This window comes from Ailuropoda melanoleuca, chromosome 9, assembly GCF_002007445.2.
Source record: "Ailuropoda melanoleuca isolate Jingjing chromosome 9, ASM200744v2, whole genome shotgun sequence".
Taxonomy (NCBI): Eukaryota; Metazoa; Chordata; class Mammalia; order Carnivora; family Ursidae; genus Ailuropoda; species Ailuropoda melanoleuca.
This window is the reverse complement of record NC_048226.1, coordinates 39,565,406-39,586,171: the sequence shown is the minus strand read 5'-3', so window position 1 is coordinate 39,586,171 and position 20,766 is coordinate 39,565,406. Positions and strand designations below refer to the sequence as shown.

At 42.4% G+C, this 20,766-nt stretch overlaps 1 protein-coding gene across 4 annotated transcripts in view; it reads right to left on the bottom strand.

Annotated features, from left to right (window-relative positions):
• The window catches only part of LOC100473935 (tripartite motif-containing protein 55), a 42,332-nt gene extending 21,580 nt beyond the window's left edge, over nt 1-20,752 (bottom strand). For all 4 annotated transcript variants that reach the window (XM_002916369.4, XM_002916370.4, XM_019796546.2 and 1 more), the window contains exons 1-5: nt 20,418-20,752; nt 19,699-19,871; nt 13,480-13,645; nt 11,619-11,714; nt 151-384 (exon numbers count right to left, since the gene is read on the bottom strand). In XM_002916369.4, coding sequence (XP_002916415.1) covers nt 151-384; nt 11,619-11,714; nt 13,480-13,645; nt 19,699-19,871; nt 20,418-20,585 — 837 coding nt within the window. In that variant the 5' untranslated portion in view covers nt 20,586-20,752. The remainder of the gene's footprint in view (nt 1-150; nt 385-11,618; nt 11,715-13,479; nt 13,646-19,698; nt 19,872-20,417) is intronic.
• Between the last annotated feature and the right edge of the window lie 14 nt (nt 20,753-20,766).

The following is a 20,766-nucleotide window of genomic DNA, read 5'->3' as shown; positions in this document are numbered from 1 at the left end:
ATGGAGACATGAATACATAATGAGCTTATATTTTACTTGGTAAAATAAATCAAAATGAGATGTACATAAAATAACAAAAATATGATAACAACCACTTCTCCAGCACCCAGCTTCTTTGTTCATTCCGTTAGGAACCAAAAGGATACTTACCTGCAGAAACACTGCCATTTCTGGCTCATCCATGAACTGGATTCCAGATTCAACCAACTTTGACACGTTTTCCAAATGATCAGAATACTTTTTGATCAGAGCGCGGACATGTTCCAATTTCTCCTCTTGGGTTCGGGTAATGACTTGGGTCATCTCATTTTTCCTTTCCTCCAGAATGCCATACAGGTAATCAAACTTCTCACAAAGTTCCTGTTTCTGTTTTCTGCAGCATTCCTGTTAGTTGGGTTAGCTCATGTTAGAAAGTGTTTGAAAGAGTGTCTATTTGGAGATATCACCTGGATGTTTTGGGAGATAAGAAAATTTACTCATATAGAGTATTTTTTTCTTTTCCTTGAAGCTGTCCTTTAGATATAGATTCCCATTGTGTTGATGCTTTGAAAATCTCATATTTATCAGATCTGATACATAGACAAGCCAAAATCAAACAAACTGGCTAAATGGATCAATGATTTTTCACTATGTTCTTTATAAATGGAGAATTTCACAAAAATTAAGACAGATTTTTTTAAAAATATATATATATATTTGTTAAATAGCTTATAGACTTTTATTTTGCCTTAGGGTGAGTGTGCATATATGTATGTGTGTGTAAGGAAAACACCATGATACTTCCTGGTTTGTAGCTTTCAGTCTCTCTGCTCCACCTACACTACTCCTGTCCTAGTTTCAGTCCTCCCATGGAGATTCTGAGGCTTCCCACTGGCCTCTGCATCTGGAATTTACTTCAAGCAAACCCATACACTACAGCCAAATTCATTTTCCTGGAGTACATGTCCCTGGGGTATAGTGCTTTTTCTCTGACTACTCTTTGCCCAAAGAATAATATTTAAACTTCATAACTGACTTTCCAGCTTCTCCATGACCTGGTTCCAGCTTTCCTTTGTAATACTGTACTATTCTTCATCACATACCCTGTGTCCAGCAAAAACAAAACACTCACTTTCTTTGCTCACCATTTCCCCTCTGTTTAGAATGTTCTTCCCCAATTCACAGCTGCAAACTCTAAGTAATCTTAAAGACATTGTTGGAATACCACTTCTTCCATAAAATGTTCTTTAATCTCTGACTGAATGCCATCTTCTAGTTCTTCTGAAATCCCATAATAGTTACCACCAATGGCATACACCTGTATCCATCTAGTCCTCTATTTATCCAATATTATCTAAGACAGGGAAATACTGGATTTGGTCTTTGATTCCCCGAGAGGAAGTCTGTATGGGAAATCAGACTTGTGTTTTTGCATTGAGTGGCTGAAGCATCTCCAGTACAATTTACTTTCCTTTTCTCTGAGTCCGTGTTTAAATCATAATTAACTTTCCGGTTGGTCTGGTCATTGGTCTTTTGGTTTTTCAAGCTCCAGGAGGCTTGGTGTGTATATATGCCAATTTCCTTGGACCTGACCATCTCTGCATCCAGGACCTTTCCAGCTGAGGACAGGCTTTGAGACACAATGATCCAACATAGCTCTTCTGTCCAGTGGAGGTTTCTTGGGAATCCAGCCAATTTATCTGACATCTCTGACCTTTGTGACCCTTATTATGTGTTCTTTCATTTTAGTAAACACTGGTTTCTTTGGTGTCAAGTATCACTTCATTCCTATGCAAGAGTTTCTTAAATATCTAAAGTATACTCTCTTTAAGGATAGAATCTGGGTCTGCCTAGGACATATACCACTTTGGACAACAGATGTTCAGTATATATCTGTTGAAAAGATATACAAAACTGTGTATCATTTCCCCCAATTTCTCTACTATTCTTAGAGTAAGGAGAAAGATAGATAACCTAAACCAAATTGTTGATTATGAAGATACTCCACAAATGTGCAGGAAATACACCCCTCAATCCACTGCCTCCCTTGGAACACAGTCAATCCTCATCTTATTTTCTGACCAATAATAATGCATGAAGGAGATCCAATGATTCTAATCATTTTAGTAGTAATTACCAGTTAATGCTACCATCCACGAATCCATTCATTCATTTAGCAATCAATACTTAAGCGTATCATTTGTGTCAAGCACTGGGCAAGGTTCTGGGAACCCAACAATAAACTAAAACTTAATTCCTGTTCTCAAGGACCTTAGGTTCACTCGATTAGAAAGACTATGGACCAACAATATAATAGCAACCCAGTAGGCTGAATAATTGAAATATGTTAGAGATTTATACCAAGTTTTATAGAAGCATACGGTTGGGGGAAATTCAAGTGGAGAAAGGGTGGATGGCTCAGGAAAAACTTCTTGGTGGAGGTGATGCCCAGCTTTGGCCATAAAGGATGAGCAGGAGAAGAGGAGGTGTGAAGAGGTGATGAAAATGTGCGGAGCTTTGACACTTGTCAAGGTAATAGGACAAGGGCCCGCAAAGCATGCCCAGACATGGAAATCATTGGGCTTGCCAAATTTGCATCCATTTCCAGCCCTTTAGCTTGAGATCTGGATGCTCACGAGGCCTCAGAACGGAAGCCTGTTAGTAGCTTCTCAAACTGTCTTTCACTGTATTGCTTTCTCTTTTAAGCTCACAGGAAACCTTGTGCCCATTGCATTCCTGAAATATGCCTCTTTGATGATCAGAAGCTCTACTGTTAACTGCAAACATATGATGATTTCTAGCTTATTTTTCTAAAAGAAATTGTGCGCTTGAAACATGTATAATGAATAGTAAGATGTGATACTGGTAGAATATTTTTTTTTCTCGAAAGTTTTCTTCTGTATGATTTAATATGTATGAGAACCTTCAAATTCACAAAACCCAAATTATTTATAATGAGACTGATGCTAAGTCATGTGTCATGGCTAGTGTTTTATTTAGTAGTTTAAATGAAATAGCCACTTTATTTTTACATTATTTTCAAATACAAGTGTATTTTGTTTTCACTCAGGTTTTCTAATAATTTTTACTATATTAATTTTAATGAAATTACTATAATTTTAATAGCAACTATTACTTACTTATAGTGTAGGAAATGCTACCCACTGCACAGTTGATGCTTAATGATGATGATTATTATAAGACTACATGCTGTATAAAACCCTTATAACATTACCTGACACATTATGGGTACTATATCAGTGCTTATTAAATTTAGATCCGATAATCCTTAATTTGAATTATTCAGTTGTGGAATTTTGAAGTTGCAAGGAATGTCAGAAATAACCTGCTCCAAAGCAATCATTTCATTCACGTGGAAACTGAAGCCCGGCAGAGTTAAATCATTTTCTCAAGCCATTCTGCCATTTATTGTCGGTTCCTGGCCTACAGCCAAGGGTTTTGAACTCCTGGGTCACAACTACTCCTACCATACCCTGCTGTGAGATACTTGAAAGTAATTTGAAAAAAATTTTATGTGAACTACTGTGAACCAAATATATGCCTTAACAAATCAACTCTGCAGCAAGTGGGCTTTTAAAGAAACCTCAAATCATTTCAGAATTATATTCATTAGTTCATTCCTTCAGCGAAATTCACTAATTACTATGTACCAGCCATTAGAAGATCTAAAAACCTGCCATAATTTTTCCAGTGTTCATGAGAAGGGTAGAAAAATTATTATATTTTCTAACAAAAAAAACTTAACTTCTTTTTTTCTCTTACTTAATGTGCCTTTAGTATAATTCTATGCAAAATATGGTAAGAGTCAGACAAATCTGTTTCTGAACTAGGAAAAATATGCTTCTTTCTTGGAATTCGTACTTACAGACTTTTAGAAACAAACTTAAGATGTTCAGGTTAACCTAATGTCAGATTCAAATGAGAAATACTCCATGAAATTAAAAGTCTTCTATTTTTTTCATACTCTCTGAGGTAGAGGCTATACACGAGAGACTAAGGTGGGCGCCCTTTCCTCGTTCTGGACTCCGAGACCTTCAAAGTGCCATGAAAGTCAGTTAACAACAAACACCTCAGCTTATCGACTCACCCTCTGAGGTAATTAGGGAACAGGTATATGCTATGAAAGAAAAATATGCTCTTAGAAGCCAGCTTGCTAGTGATAGTGATTATTCTGAATTTCAGGACCTACTGTGCCTTTGTAAATATGGACCTGAAATGCTTTCAACAGTGACTTTCCAGAAACCTGAAAAATGGAATGGGAAAAATGTGGACTTCTGCGTCATCAAAATGTCTGCAGGTAACATACTTTACAGGATAATTGTTACCTGCAAAAGCATGATAGCAACCATCTTTATGTCTTCTCCACAAAAACTTCCTCACCTCAAAGATTTCTTTTTGCTTTTAACATTCTTTTTCACTTATTGCAGTTAAAAGTGTTGGTTAAAAAAAAAAAAAAGACTTCAGTAAAAATTCTTGGCTGTGTATCTTCTCCCTACCCCCACTTCTCTGGATAGTAATTGAATCAAGATATATACTTTTTGGACTTTGAAGTTTGTTTTTTCAAATATTTTCCATTTTCTTCCTTTTGATATCTCCAGTTCTTATTTCCTGTGTGTGTGTGTGTGTGTGTGTGTGTATACCCATGTGCACCTGTGTGAGCGTGTTTAGCAATTGAAGTGATTTCTATCATAAATGCACTGGGTATTTGCTCTAAGCATATTCTGATGCATAGTCTCCACTGCAACATGACATATGTCCTGGGTCTGCCAGGACAGTTAGAAGAACAAAATAAAAGTTGTCTGTAGTGCTTGAATGAAAACAAGATTCATCCCATCTCTAAGGTGAACCCAGTAGGGATGCAATATACCAAAAAGGGTGATTTTATAAAGGGAAAACTATGCTGTCCATATTAAAATTGTAAAATAATAACAGGTGGGATATCTGTTTCCAACCAATGTCATAATGTCTGGCTAACGAGAAAAAAATGCAAGTAATCATTTGACCATTTCCTTTGAAGTGAGTAGGTAATCTTTAATATTTATCTAAAACCCTTTGTTTAGCTGTTGCTTTCATAGAAATGTTAAAACTGACAGACTCTAATTTTTAGCCTCCTTTATATTTTAGTAGTGATAAGATACAAGATATGCAGCTGGGGCGCCTGGGTGGCACAGCGGTTGGGCGTCTGCCTTCGGCTCAGGGCGTGATCCCGGTGTTACGGGCATTACAGGATCGAGCCCCACATCAGGCTCTTCTGCTATGAGCCTGCTTCTTCCTCTCCCACTCCCCCTGCTTTTGTTCCCTCTTCTCCCTGGCTGTCTCTATCTCTGTCGAATAAATAAAATATTAAAAAAAAAAAAAGATATGCAGCTGCAAAGAGAAGTGTTCCATGGAAAAAATCAACAGCAGAAAATCTTCTACTAAAGAGTATAGAGCCTGCCATTCAAAGTACCATCATTCCATTGTTTTTAATGGCCAGACTTTCAGTAGCTCACTTTCTCCCCAAGCACTTATTACTCTCCGAAATGATCTTGTTATTTATTTATTTTATTGTCTAACTTCCCTCCTAGAACAAAACCTTCCTGCGAGCAGGAACCTTTTCTGTTTAGTTCGTCACTACTTCCCAGAATTATGCGTGCAGAATATGGCATAGCATGCACACATGAGAAAGATGGCCTGAATGACTGAGTGAATGAATGAAATATGACTTGTATCTAGGGATATTCAGTCTTCAAAAGTTTCTATGTTCCCAGAAAATAGATATGTAAGTAGGTACTCTAAGCCTCTTCTTCATTCAGTACTCAAAAGAAAACAGCAAAAACAGCTGTGCAGCCATAGGGAGGCCACTCAGCCTCAGGACAGTTTTCTTTGTACAATAAGGGATGGGATTGGGTGATGGCCAAGGTCCCTTCTGACTCTACAGTTCCAAGACTCTGTGACTTGAGGGAAATGTAGAGATATTTCAGAGTCTTCAGGCTATAAAATGTCTCTTTCCACTCCTGGCAAATTTCAGAGTGGTCATCTCCATCATGAAGACATAAATTATATGTCCTGGCCCTGCAATGTCAGTCCCAGCTTGGGAATGTGCCAGGGCTATGACAAGAAAACCTAAGACAATTGGAACTGCTGCTCTTACCATGTAAGGAACATGCCTCTGTGACCAAAATAGAGCTGAAGATAAGCTCTTCGCCCCACCACTTGTCACTGAGCAACTGTGGCTCTAGCCGGCTCATTCACATACACCACATTCCCCCACCACTCGTCGACAACCACTCTTGTTTGGTGCTACAGCTCTGGGTCTGGGGGTGCACACTCGGCTTCATTTGAAATACAGTACTTCAGAATTCCCTTCATTAAGCCCAACAGGGTTTTCTCTCCCCACCACTCCCAAAAGAAGGGGGGTGGGGAAAGCAGACAGCAGGTTAATAACACTAAAGGAAGAACTACATTAAGATAGGAAAATTTTCCTGAGGAAATCAGCCAACCCTTTGCTCGTAAAGCCTCAATTCCTAGCACTTGGGAGAAGTCCCATGAGGGCAGACCAGGACGAGAAGCTGGGTCTCTGCCGGGCTACACTAGAGAAGACAAATGAGAATGACATGTTCCTTCCAGGCACAGGGGCTGGAGTTCAGCCCCTCTCCTGTCAGTGGGGTGGCTTGTGCAGTGCTCAGCAAAGCAACGCTACCTAGCGGCCGTGGGGCTTGGAACTCCCAAATTCATGCTGTTTTCCATTGTATCATGTTGCCATCTGCTTCATATTAGAAGAACAATTATGTTCTAATTTATGGGATCTCGAAAGCTTACTCCTGGGGTGTCTGTTCAGACCATTTAGAAGCTTCTTGAGTAAACTCGGTAAAGCAGAGTCCCGTGAGTCCGTACTGACTCGAGCCCTCTGGTTCAGTGAAAGCCACAAGACCGTGGTGTTGTTTAACTTGCTCCTGTCTGCAGTGGAGAGTCAACGTGTTTCCCAGAAGAGCCTTAGCCTCCCTTGTACCAATATTTTAAGTACCTCCAAGACTCTTAGATCAAGAATAGGACTAATATCTTCTACCATTCATGTTCAGTTTTTCCGTCTGAAGGGGGGTGCTTAGCCCCACATCATAATTGATCAAGACCCTGATAGTCTTATTCTGACACCATTTAAAAGATGTTCCCAATGCTCCAGTGGTTCAAACAATTGTTAGCATCGTTACAATAAGTGTGCTCTTTGCAAGCTGACTGTGAGAGTACCATGAGGTGACTTAATCAAGCCCCTGGCACGTGCCTCTTACCGCAACTTAGGCATCACAATAACACTGTGAAGAATGTATTATTAACTCCACTGTACCAGTGAGGAAGTTGAGGGACAAAGAACTTAAGTCACTTCCCAAGGTCATATAGTTAAATGACAGCTAAAATTCAATTTCTGAAACCTGGTCTTTTAAGCATATGTTATATTGCCTTTAAAATGTCGCCTTAAAAATTTTTGCATGCTTATTAAAATGATTCTTACTATATTTAGACTTCATATTTGTAACTGCATGGACAATGTCCCAAAAGCTGTTTGGGTAAAATTATTGTTTTGGAAGTACAATAGATTTGTTTTCATTGCAAAATCATTGGGGGATCTTATGAAAGTTGTCATTTTTCAGATAATGGAAATGCTCAAGATCAAATATTTATTATTCAACTTGTAGCTGTTTCCTTTAGACATGCATCCATACAAAACAGGATTATTTCTATGCCTGCCTGCCTGCCTCAGGAGGGCCCATATTAATAGCCTACTTTCTTGGGTGTCCAGTGACATAGGATAAGTGCCCTTTGTAAAGACTGTAAGGCGGAAGTTATGATTTCTAGGGATGAGGAAGGAAAGCCAAGCACATTTTTCTGGAAACAGAGAGCTCCCAAGGCAGGGTACTTGTCTACTCCAACCAGCAGCCCTCTTTCTGAGGCCCAGCCTGTCAGAACATTTCCTGGCCTGGAATGGCAAGTGTAGCTCCAGGCCATGCTGGGCTTGTCTAGAACAGTCTAGAAGGCCCTCCAACAACCTACAGCAGAGTGCTCTACAAATATCTCAGGCTGAGCCACATTCAGCCAGGAGTGCTAAAAAGACCGAAGACTCCTTCACCCACCGTCAGCCCACAGCAATGAGAAAAAAATGCGGCTCCCCGTTTTGACACAGTTCAGACTGCCCTTTTGCGACTAGAGTCCTTCTCAAAGCCACTCTCAGAATCATTGTAAACGCACGTCAACCGCATACGTTATTTTTAAAGGATAACAAGGAGTCCATGGTGTGATTTAGCCTAAGCTCAACAGCTCTCCAGGGCTGGTCTTGGGCCAGGTGCCTGACCGGACCAGCCCTGCAAGACATTACATGATCAGGGACAAAATTAGAGATGTGCAAGCAATGGGCACTCCTACCAAAGGGCAGGTGTCAGGGCCCCAATTGGGAATAGGCGAGGTAATTAGGGAAGGATAGTGCCCACCCAGGGACTACTCCATTTCCTGTCCCTAAGGGTTTCTTCACCAATCAGAAGAGAGAATTCTTTAACAACAGCTCCCCACCCCTTGGCCAAGAGCCACCAATGGCATCCCTGGAAAATATTTGCAGGCAGGTGGTGAGCAAAGCCAGGAAGGAAAACAACCACCCCAGGGAGAATGGGAGAACAGGAGCTCTGTGACCTGAACTCTGGGGCAGAATTCACCTGCCGTGCGAGGTAGGACCATTTCACTCTCAGTCAAGAACCTGCCGTGCTTCATGACACCTGCCTCGCAGGCTGGCAGCGCAAAGCGAGCCTCTGATGTTTTGCCCACGGATATGGCCCTGCCTCAGTGGAGATCACCTCAGGGATTACGGGCGTACCGTGTGGCCATTTGCGGCAGTGTCTCTGGCCTCTGGTCTCTTCGAATGGAGGATGTTTGCATCAAATAGGGATCATCAAATCAGAGACCCCCATGAGGCTCTGAGCCAATACCTACATCTCCAGATGAGCCACCTAAACTGATCTGAAAGAACTGTGCTTATCCGAGCCACATTCATCCGTTCTTTATCTTATTGGTTATTAAAAATATCAGGCTCACTTTAGAAAAATGTGAAATATGGGAATATATAAGGAAGGAGATCCACTGTTCACTGTTCTTGACCTTTTGGTTTCTGGGGTTTTCTCTCCCTATAAATGTATATGGAGGGTTATTTATGAATATATACATTCTATACTGTTTTTATTTCCTTAAGGCAAAATCTCAGAAGTGAATAAATAGGTAAAAGGGATGGGCACTTTAAGACAGCTGCATCGGAAAGCCCTCCCGGGAACAATTATACTCCTCTCATAACCTGTGAAGATACTTGTAAAAGGGTGTCATGTTCGATGAATGTTGTGTCATGTTTGATGAATGTTTTTATCAGTAATAATAGAGGTAATAATCCTGACCTCCACTGGCAGGAAGTTCCTCCTGATATCTGCACTAAATCCCTTCTGCTGACTTAACTTCAAACCTGTTCCTTCTTGTCTTGTTCTCAGTGAAAGCAAAAACGGCTGCTTCCTATTGTGCCCCTGACTGGCCTCCAGGAAGAGAACCAGTTGTCAAAGTTTCCTTGCCCTCTCAGTGTCCTCTGATGCTGGCTAAATAGAGCCTGAGTTGTTTGCTTAAGGCCAAATGTGACCCACAGAGCTTTTCTCCTGTTTATGTTCTGTAGCCTCTATGTCTTGGACAGAGGTCTCTGATGAAGGCCTGACCAGAGATGAGTATAGAGATTACCTCACTCACCCACAAGCAACATACTCCTATTTATACACTCAAGATTCAACATGGTACCACACTGGAGTGCTGATTCATGCCTTACTAAGTTGTATTTGGCCTTACTGTAAATAAGCAAAAAGAAAAGAGTTTATACTGTTCATTTTGAATCTCTTTGGGCTCTTCACCAAAAGAGAACTTTTCTTCTATAAATGGATCCCAGATTTAGGATCTCTTCAGGAATCTGAGTATGGAGAAGAGAGGACATTGATTTTAATGATGTGTAAATCTAAAATGTGATGATTATGGCCAGTGTCTTGAAATCCTCATCTAGGAGCCAGCCTTCGGCTTGTGATAGAATTTGCCTTTCTAATGATAACCTAATGAAAACAGGGCACTTACCAGGCACTCACCATATACTAGACACTGTGCTAAGCATTTTGCTTATGCTTATTTAATTTATCACAGTAACTCTATAAAATGGGTACTATGTCCCATTTTTACAGAGGAGAAAAATGAGGTATTGAATGTACATGAGAATGGATCTTAAAGCCTAATGCTTAGTTTAAAAAAAGTAAGAAGCAGAATGAGAAATATAGCACAATACCATTTATAAAAGTAAAAGTGTGTATATAAAACAATAAAGATTTTTGAGAGTATATGTAAACAGAACAGCAAACATGTTAGAGTGGTTATTTATAGAGAAGAGAGTGGGAAATGAGGATGAAAGGAAATAAATAGGTAACAAGAGGGGCCTTGCCCACAGCAATAAGGACAATATGCCACAGACTGAGCAGTACCATGCCTCAACATTGCACCTGAAGTCCAACTGAAAAAAACATGTAACCCCCAAACTTCAAGCGGGGAGATGGTAGTAAGTGGCTCCAGGTTACAGATCCAGAAAGCCGCACTCACCCAGCTGTCTCGCACCTGCCCTCTGTGCAGCCCGGCTTAACTAGTCTGTGAATCTTTAGTTCTTGACAACATACCTGCCACATGGCTAAACCTCTTTAGGCTTCAGCGTTTTGCCTTCAGCAATTACACAGTTTATATTTGATCTGGAGGAAGGGTGGATTCACAGTATTTCTTATAGGCCAAACTTAAGTGTGAGCTGAGCGGCCAGCTATTCCTGCGTTTGTTCAAGTTTGTACTGAGTGTTTATTATGTGCGAGGCACCAGGGCAGGCAGAGGGCAGGAACGAATGAGCGAGATCTCTGGTCTCAGTGAGCTCCCAGCTACTGGATCATTCTCCAACCAGGGTCAGACACATCTTTCTCCTCCTGCCGTCCCCCTTCGTGGCTCCGCTGTCAGGGTGCAGATAGGTAGCTCGAACCTGCGCAGGAATTTCCAAAGCACTAACTAGCGTATCTTAAGACCGTTTGGACTGCCACAAAGAACTTGTGCTATTGTGGTGGAAAGCACTCATTTCCATTACTGGGAACTGATTTTCTTATGGCTAATCTTTCAAAATGGGGGGCGCCTGGGTGGCTCAGTCGTTAAGCGTCTGCCTTCGGCTCAGGGCGTGATCCCAGGGTCCTGGGATCGAAGCCCCACATCGGGCTCCTCTGCTGAGAGCCTGCTTCTTCCTCTCCCACTCCCCCTGCTTGTGTTCCCTCTCTCGCTGGCTGTCTCTCTCTCTGTCAAATAAATAAATAAAATCTTAAAAAAAAAAATCTTTCAAAATGGGTTGACCAAGAAGAACAACAAATGCCAATCACCCTAGTAAGTGTGGCCAAATCTGCCTTGTTGACTCACGTGGTAACCTCTTCCTGAGCCGGGAGAATGTTTGAGAGACATATGAGGAAGGAGGTCGTTCTGTAAGGAAAGCTTGTGTGGCATGAGGCAGCCACAACCCCCCAGGGGTTCAGGCTTCCTTTATGCTTGGTCGGAGTTGCTTGACTTACCTCAATAGTTTTACAGGTGTCCTCCAGCTGGCTGATCACTCCCTGGACTCGATCATTGCTTCCCACAAGGACAGCGATGCCATCACTGAGCTCAGACTAATGAAGGGAAGAGGGATGCAAGATTTCAGGAGTTTTCTAGTCAGCACTGAGTGTGGATAAATCACAGTATTGTCCTCAGGGATTCCTAACCCAGAGTCCATTGAACCCCTTAGGAGTAACAGTGAGGCTTAGAAGGCCCGTCAACCTCCTGGTCTTGTAATTAAAATTCCGTATGGATGTGTATGTAAGTGCATTTGTCGGGGAAGAGGTTTCGTAGTTGTCACCAAACTCTTAGTGGAGACTGTGACCCTGCTAAAAAGAATTGTAAACGCCGAATCATAGACTATAGCTAGAACGTAGTATGTACCTTCTATGTGCTGGTGCACAGATGCATACACACCAGACTAAGTCATTACAAACCTGAAGCTGGAACATCTGACTGGCTCTAGGGGAGAATTTTCAACTTGCAATTCCTCTCCTCTTTCCACTCAAAGAGCTTCCATCGTTTGCACTTAGCCCTTTCCAAGACTGGCTATGGACCACCAGGCAGCACTGAGTGGGGTCTTAGGACACCTACCTGCTTGGTCCAACTCTGCCTTTAACTTCTTTATGCTTTTGGGCAAATATGCCATCATTTTGGACCCTAATTTTCTCGAATATAAAGTGAGATGACTGGACCAGAACTGTGGTTGGAAAACATTTTAAAGCTTCAGAACCCTTTCTTCAAAGCGAAGCTAATAAGGAATTCCAACAGGTAAAAGTGAAGCTGCTTTGCCTGAACAGGAGCAGGTGGAAGTCCTGCCAGTCTGTCCTTCTGTCCATCCCACATGAGTTTCCAGGGCTCTGAGGGAAACAAGTACCATTCAGTTCTAACATGCCATGACTTGAGCGGGTTGGGTAGGTATGGAAGGAAAAAGGAGAAATAAATCATAAGCGGATTGAAAAATAAGTAAATGTCATAGACACCTTGCTAAATCCTGCTTCTTTAGCGGCTCATACTCACTGGTTTAGCTTTCCAATTTGATTCCCACTGTGACCCTCGCAGTAACACACTGACCGAATGTGGAATCTGTGGTTTCACAGAAAGCAGCTGAGCTGTGGAGCTGCTCCAGTTCTAGGTGCCGGGAGCGGCTGTGTCTGTCTGAGCACACCACTGCACGTTTATTTGCGTCGGATGGGCACGTTGCTACTTGCCAATGGATGAAACCTGGTTGGCAGGTCAGTGACAAGCTGGGGACAAACTAGTTGGTCACAATGTGAGGGTTGAGGCTGAGGCCCTGGGATAGGGGCATGTGCCGAACTCAGAGGGGGCCTATCAGCAACTGGCCTTGGTGCAAAGGCTAGGAGGCCAGTTTAACTTAGCCTTGATGTGTAATACAATAGCAGTGGGGGAGAAAAGGCCTGGGAGGGGTGTGGCAAACAGAACCTTTTGTTAGCGAATGAAGAAGAATTCCTGCGCCTGGAGTGGAAAGTTATCCTTTTCATATCTATAGTCTGAACTTCAAATGGCTCAAATCAGGTGCCAACACACTGCTTGTCTTCAGCAACCTCCCAGGTGTACAAGAAACAGTGACCCTTGCCCTCTGCGCACCTTCCCAACCCTTGGCACCCCTTTCTCTCTAGCAGTCCCCTTCCTCTCCAGGGAATCTAGCCAGTGGCCACGTGCTCACCAGCACATCACCCCTTCCGCTCCACCCTCTGTGCTGGTTGGCCTCAAGGCAGTGTGGCTTGGTTGGTCCCCTTGAGCAAAGGGAGCCAATCACACAGGCACTTGGGAGAGGCTGCAAAGGAGGAGCCACAGGGGTCGGAGAGGCTCTGTTACCTTCTGCCTCTGGAACACGTGAGTTAGGGGTGCCACCTGGCAATCCTTGTGTGCCCCAAAGACCTTGCACAGAGAGCAGGTGGGCACTTCACAGTTCAGACAGTAGATGTTGATGCGTTCCTCTTCATGCTCCTCGCACATGGGCTGGTCAGACTTCTTTTCTGGTCTGGGAGGAGATAGGCAGATCAACATGTCAACTCCCAAAGGGACAAAGCAGAGAGGAGTGATGAGCATTGCTATTCCAGAAAACACCCAGGGTACCCTTCTTGTGCTCAGAGCCCTCCAAATCCAGTTGCCCTGTGGGCTTAGCGGTGGTGTGCTGATATATCTCTAACAACCAGCCCGGGGAGAGGGGTAGGACTCAGATGCTCTGATCTGTAGCATTTGACAATTTCTGTGGTGAGTGTCCCCATCGTGGCTGATTTCGTTACTGAAGGTTTAAAACATGTCTAGTGGAATTCCTGAAAGTTGAACACTGGGTTTTTGTGTTAGGAGTGTGCTTCAGCCCTGTCTCTACACACAAGTCTCTTGAGGTACTTTCCAATTAAGGGTAAAGAAGGAGCAAAGTTGCTGGTAAACTAAATCTCAGGTTTACCCCACCTTTGCAGAGACGCTAGATCCCAACTCTGCAGCCTCTAGCAAACGCCTTTCCCACCGAAAGGAGGAGAGGGGTGGGCTGGAGGAGCCCGCATCTCTGATTATGAGTCTAGCCCCTGCTGGGAAGCAGCTCTGTTTAAGAAGGAAAATGTCAACACGTGCTTCATTCATTCGTTTGGGTCTCTTTCTGCCGCTAAGAAAATTAAACGTAAATAACTTCCTGAGTGAGGACTTGACACTGATTAAGAGTGGTTAGTAAGTGCTCAGTGAAGGTAACAGTACTTTAAGCAATAAGAAAAATGCAAAATGCTGTTCTGGGACGTGGTGGTAACCTTGGAAGAAAGGATCTCACAGATAATCCCCAAGACTCAGTTTTCCCAACAGTTCGGCACCAGCCAAATCTTTTCGGAACTGCAACAGGTAATAATGGGGAATTAGATTTGTGTGTGTTGGTGAGATGATAACCAAGTGATGAGGAATTGCATGAATTGGGAGTGACAAGTCATTGCTTTTTAAGAATAACCTGTTAGCTGTAGAATCACCTGGAGCAGCCCAAGTTCACAGCGCATTTGCTATTAAATGGTAGGGCCCGGTACCTTCAGCGTGGCTTACACATTATGATCAAGCATGGCTTACATATTATGATCAAGATCAAAATTATGCCAGTCGTGGTGTTCTAGGCCCTCTCTGGAGAGCATGGTGAGAGATGTGGGTGTAGCCTACTTCTGCAAAAACCTGGAATTCTTCCATATCCTATCTAAAGACCGAGGTTGTTAATAGTTTTCAGAGGTACCTGCAAAATATAAATACAAATCCATAACCTTTCCTCACATTCCCAAACACATAGTTATTTAAAAGATTTGGGACTGAATTTTTCTATTGTTATCAAGATCCACTTTTAAAAAAACTACAGGTTTTAATGGGCCATGAAATCAATTATTATGGGCCATGAAATCAATTTCAGGGTCATGACCAGCATTGTTAAAATCAAAATAAAATAGAACAGTAAATACTGTGAACTTCATGTAGTAAGAATAAGTAATGATAGCTGAATCTTCTGTTTCTGGTGTACATAGATGTGCATGTAGGTACATACGTGTGTGTGTGTACGTATCTAAGCACATTGGAAACAAAACCATGTATTTCATATCTCTATATCTCTATATCTATCCAAGTATGTAACGGTCAGTGTATCCCAGTGTAAAATGTGCTTCTGCTGGGAGACATGGATAAAATGGTTGGAAAACCATTGCTATTGATGTGGTACCATGTAGCTGCAACCCCAGAACTCAGAGAAAGGCGGAGAATATACTGATTTACATCTATAAATCACTAGGTAGGAGTCAAGTCAAGAGATTGGGCTGTTGGGATAAGCCCTGGGTCTGGTAAGGAAATTGTATGGGCTTCCAGCTTCAAGATTTCAGAATCTGGTTTTTGTAAAAGCAATTTTTCTCCAGTATTATAGCAATATGTTTTCCATAAAGTCTGTGGCCTCCTGACTTGAATTTCTGCTATATTCTTGGAAGTCAACTGAGGAAAGTAAACTCTGCCTGGTCTGTTTCCTCCACCAAAATGTGAGTTCCACGAGGGCAGGTTTGTCTTCTTTTTTTGCCCAGAACGATGCCTGCATAGAATGCGTACTCAGTAAATATTTGTTGAATGAATGAGAAAGGAAAGAGAATCTGCCAGATTAATGGACAGTACTCCTTGTGCTCTAACGTAAAACCACTCACCTGGGTAAGGCATATGAAATATGGGGAAAACCCAGGGACACTTGGCATTCATGAGCCCCAAAGGAAGGGGCCAGACAACATTCTGAAGACTCCATTTATAAGTGATAAAGCCCTCTGGGGGTTATCTAGAGACTAGGAGTGGTGGTTTGCTCTTTGCTTGGTCAAAGGCTTCTCCACCTCCAATAACTTCCCTACCATGTATCTCCGTCTCGTGATAATAAATGTCGAGCACGTGTCTGGAGCACATTTACTGGAAAATGGCACAGGTGATGCTTCTGTGGCTGATCTCCCTGCAGCATTTCCTGAGGGCAGCCTGTGGCCCATGTGCTATTCTGATGTCAACAGCTCTGACCAGAGACCACATCTACAATCTATATAGTACAATTATATACAGAGTATACAGAAACACTAAAAATGTGTCAATAGCCATAAGGCTGTATGTTTAGTTTTGATTGTGATTATTTTTCCATAATGTGATATAGGCTGAGAACTACTGCCCATGTTCCTTGCCAGATTTTTCTTGTTTAGGTGGCAGCACAGGCTCAGAGACATCCCCCACTTATAAGTGGGTATGTAATAGAAACCTTTAGACGGCTTAAAACATATAACAGACTTGGGTCAAACGTGGCATAAATATGATGTAAATGCACTTTCATGAGGGCCTGAGCTGCAGTTGTGACTCAGGGCTCAGCTCCGAGGCGGGCAGTGGCCCCTCGCCATTCAGTGCCGGCCAGCCTCAAGGAGTCTGTAGCCTCTCTGGCCTCAGGTTGCTGGGACCATCGTGGAGCTTCCCGAAGGGTGGGCATCTGGTCTTGGTGAGGCATGGCAGGTGGTGCCCTTACAGTCAAACTGATCTCCAAGTTTAATTCCAGCTCGGCTTCCCCATGTGGCAGCTGTGTGGCCTCGGGCAAGTTACTTAACCTGTTTCAGATTCCGCTTTCATTCGTATCTGAAAATTGGCCTGAGGGTCTTCTAATTAAATATGGCAGAGTGAACCTATGCCTCTTTTATTTGTGTTTCCTGTGGAAATCCCACTAAAATGAGAGCGAGGAAATCTTAAAAATCACAGTCTAGTAGAAATCAATAAGGACAAAAAACAAGCAAGATGACAGCAGATGAGAGATGTCGACCAAATGTTGGCAATTGAGAACATCTGGATGAAAGGAAGTGACCTGCTTGAGTTGCATCTTATTTCTGCTAAGGGCCTGCAGGGGAGAAGGCTGCAAGGAGCAAGCTGACCTGAGCTGCGGAACCCGGGAAAGGCTCTGGAACTTCGGAAGCCAGGTACTCTGAAGGCAGGCGTGTGTGGGAAGCTGCAAAGTGGAGAACTTTCTGCATATTTTGGGAGATTACCTGATGATGTTCTCCACACAAACAGCAGAATAAACCAGCAAAAGAAACATAGGTTTTAGGAAACAAGGATTCAACCCAGGGAGGGGTACACGTAGGCAAAGCCCAGCCATGTGGGGACACTGTCCTGATCATGTGTAGTGAAAAGTCGATAGAGAATGTGTACATCAAAAAATCAAGAAATGGGTGTATAGTTGTAGTATACAGATGTCACTGGGTGATAAGAGAAAAACTAAAACAAGTGGTTGACTCTGGGGAGTGAGACTTGGGGGTGGAGAGAGAGTGAGGTGAGAGTGGAGGCCTCCCTAGAGGTCTTGTACTATTTCAGTGTTTAAATTATGTATATGAGTTAGCTTCAGTGAAATATTCAGAAATTTTAACAAGGTAATAATAATAATCACAATCTCACAGCATTGTTGTGAGAATTAGAGAATTATACACGATTCATGTGTAAAGTTGAAGTACTCGGCATGTATTAGTTTTACTTACTATAAATTAATTATTATAACTTTCATGATTAATATTAGCGAAATAAATTCCTGCTCTTGTCACCTCCCAAACTGTGGCTGGTTCCTGCAGAAGTCTAGGTAAGAAGGCCAGGTGTTGTCGAGATCTACAGTCTCCAGTCTTTCTGTGGGAGGTCAGAGTTGACCAGCCCCTCTCCTTTGTGTCCCCACCCCAATTACTGTGAGCCAGAGACGGGTTCATCTCACTCTGTATAGCCAAGGTTATTCTAAGGTTGCCTAATGGACTCTGAGGCTCAAACTTCTGGGCTGGCAAGGCCGCCCGCCTCCAGGGAACACCTGGGTTTATGCCCAAACAGAAACACCTGGGCCCTCTTTGCAACTTGTGGTTTTACCACCGAGTAAAAACGTCCCAAAGGCAGGTCTCAAGTTCAAGAAATAACAGCGTAAGTAGAACTTGATAATCAGAAAAACACTAGTGCATGCAGTTATGAGCGTCATGGTTGGAAATTTGGTTCGTTACTTTTATACAGTCTGCTCACCTGGGCACTTTTTTGGCAAATGCACGTGTAGACTTTATGGTTAAAGTAAGGATGTATCTTGGGGTTTTGCTAATGCTGCGAGTTTAAATATTTCTTCTGCTCTGCATTTCATAACATTAATGCTGTTATTTCCCATATTTCAAGCTCTCACTGTAGCAAGTAGCAAAATGCAATAGAACATGGAAGAAGCTTTGTGGTGTTGCTTCCTCAGTGGGCACTTACAAAGTAACCATTCTGTGCAAGACACTGTACTAGGCACTGAATCAGCTGTTATATATAAACACCATTAATAATTGTCTGGGTTACTAATTGGTTATTTTTTTTAAAAGTGTGTGTGTTTGCATTTTAAAGTAACGTAACACAATCAGATCAGATCTGTGAAGCAACAGCAGCAACAATAGCACTTTCCTTCTCCGGAGACTCTGGAAGCAATGGAAATAGCTGACTCCGTGTCTCTGCAGTATGTCATCAGCAATTACTCTTCTTCCCCAATCCCATCTATATTCTGGCACTATCTAATTTAGCTTGAATCTTAAGCAGAAACTAATAGCCATAATGATTATAATAATTATATGTTAGATTTATAGAACAGCTTTCCTTCTAAGAGTGCAAGGCTCTTAGAGCCCTGCAGATGTTCCATAAATACATGTCTCCTAATAAGAATCACAATGAGTTCATTTCCAGATGGTCTCAATATTGCTATCAAGCTTTGTGGACCCGACTGACCTGTGTACAATTGAAAAAGGGCCCTTCACACCCTGCCTTCTAGGAATGAACTCCTGCATTGTCTCTAGGAAAGGAACTCTATAGCCAATGTGATTTGATGAGGAAGAAGCTTTTGTTTGTTTGTTTTTTAAATGAATGGATGCATCTACTGAGTATCAATCAACAGGTGAATGCTAAGAGACTAGAGAGGGAAATACACTCTAGAGACTAGAGAAGCATAACCTGAATGCCATCCCCCCCACCCATGTCTCTAAACTTTAACTTGCTAAAGGACAGGACTGTGCATTGCTTTGCAACTTCCCAGAGTCCGTACCATAACTAACAATGTTAGAGAACTTTGTTTTTATTATGATCATCTAGGCAATTTTCAGATGAGACTGTCTAAACTAGGACCGGGACTATTTTGGAAAATGCCATTTCTATTTGTTTTCCTTGAGGTTTTGTACTATAAATTTTCTGCTGTGTCGACTCTGGAGCCACAAAGGACCTGCGAAGTGCAGAGACGTCTCAAACATACGTCATACAAGGCTTGGGGTGGGCCGCAGTATGCCTCTTTCCGTATTACCGAATGGATTAGTGCCAATGAATTACTTCATTCTTAAATCGATACGAAGGCCTTGGGCACCAGCTGCCTTCTCCTTCCATGAGCAATTCTCACATTGGGAAGGACTCCCTTGGAGAAAGATTTTCTGAGAAAACAATGTCTGTGATTGGCAAACAAGCATTTGGTGTATTGATCTGTTAGAACAAACAAACAAATAGACAACAACAAGCTTCAAATGGGGTTGAGACACGGAGGAACCATACCTGGTGGACTCCTGCTTGTAGATGTCAATGATATTTTCCACCAGTAGGTTCCTCTGAAGGCCATATATCCCATGTCTGTCCAGAACCACTTCGTGTCTACAGGATGGGCAGCGAAACCGGCCCCCTGATGCCACAGTGGTACCCCCTCTTGTGGGCAAATACGGGTTAGAGGCCTGTTCTTGCCAAGCGAGAAAAGAGGAATTGAGTAATGCCACACGTAGTTTTTCTGAGACTTCTTTTCACTCTGTTACTACAAACAACATCAACTTCTACTTTAAGCTGGCCATGAGATAATCCCTTAGGGCATTCTCAGCAAGTGGTCCTAAAACACAGGGCCAGCACTCACCCACAGTCAATGACCACGTACCACGTTCAGCATGAGGCACTTTCCATCCAATGTTTTCATAACCAAAACTTCCAGCCAGAAACTCCAACGTTAACATCTTGGGCAGCAATTCATTTACAATTTTGAAACAGATTCAATGTTTTGAGTTTTTTTTTTTTTTTAAACAAATATGATTCTTAGTATTTAAGTAAAACTAGATTTGGGAGTAAGGAGGAGGCAGACAGCAAAGCACAAAGCAAATCATTAAAAAAAATGTTTTTCTTAAAACGAATGCTGCCTTAAAAAGTTTTCTAAAAGAATTCGCCTAAAAGTTAAGCACTTGATTCTGAGAAAAGAGACTCTTTTTACCCCTCTAAATTCCAAACAAACCTACCTGGAAAATATCACTGGCACATTTCCTACACAGGTTATGCTGACAGGGGAGAATAACCACGGGTTTTGTGAACATCTCTAAGCAGATAGGACAGATGAGTTGCTTCTCCAAGTTATCCATGGTCTGCTGCTCTTTGGAAAAAGACTTATAATTCAAAGATGCGCTCATCTCCTAGCCGATCTTCTGTGCACTGCCAGGGAAAGGGTGCTCCGAATGGTTTCTGCAAGTGTTTCCTGGAAATAATTCCAAGGATTGGGTGATCAAGTGTCCTTTATGGTTTTCTCGGTGGCAGACATTGTTTCAGGCCCAGGTTCAGAGGAGGTGTCCGGATCTGTTTTTAGCAGCGGGG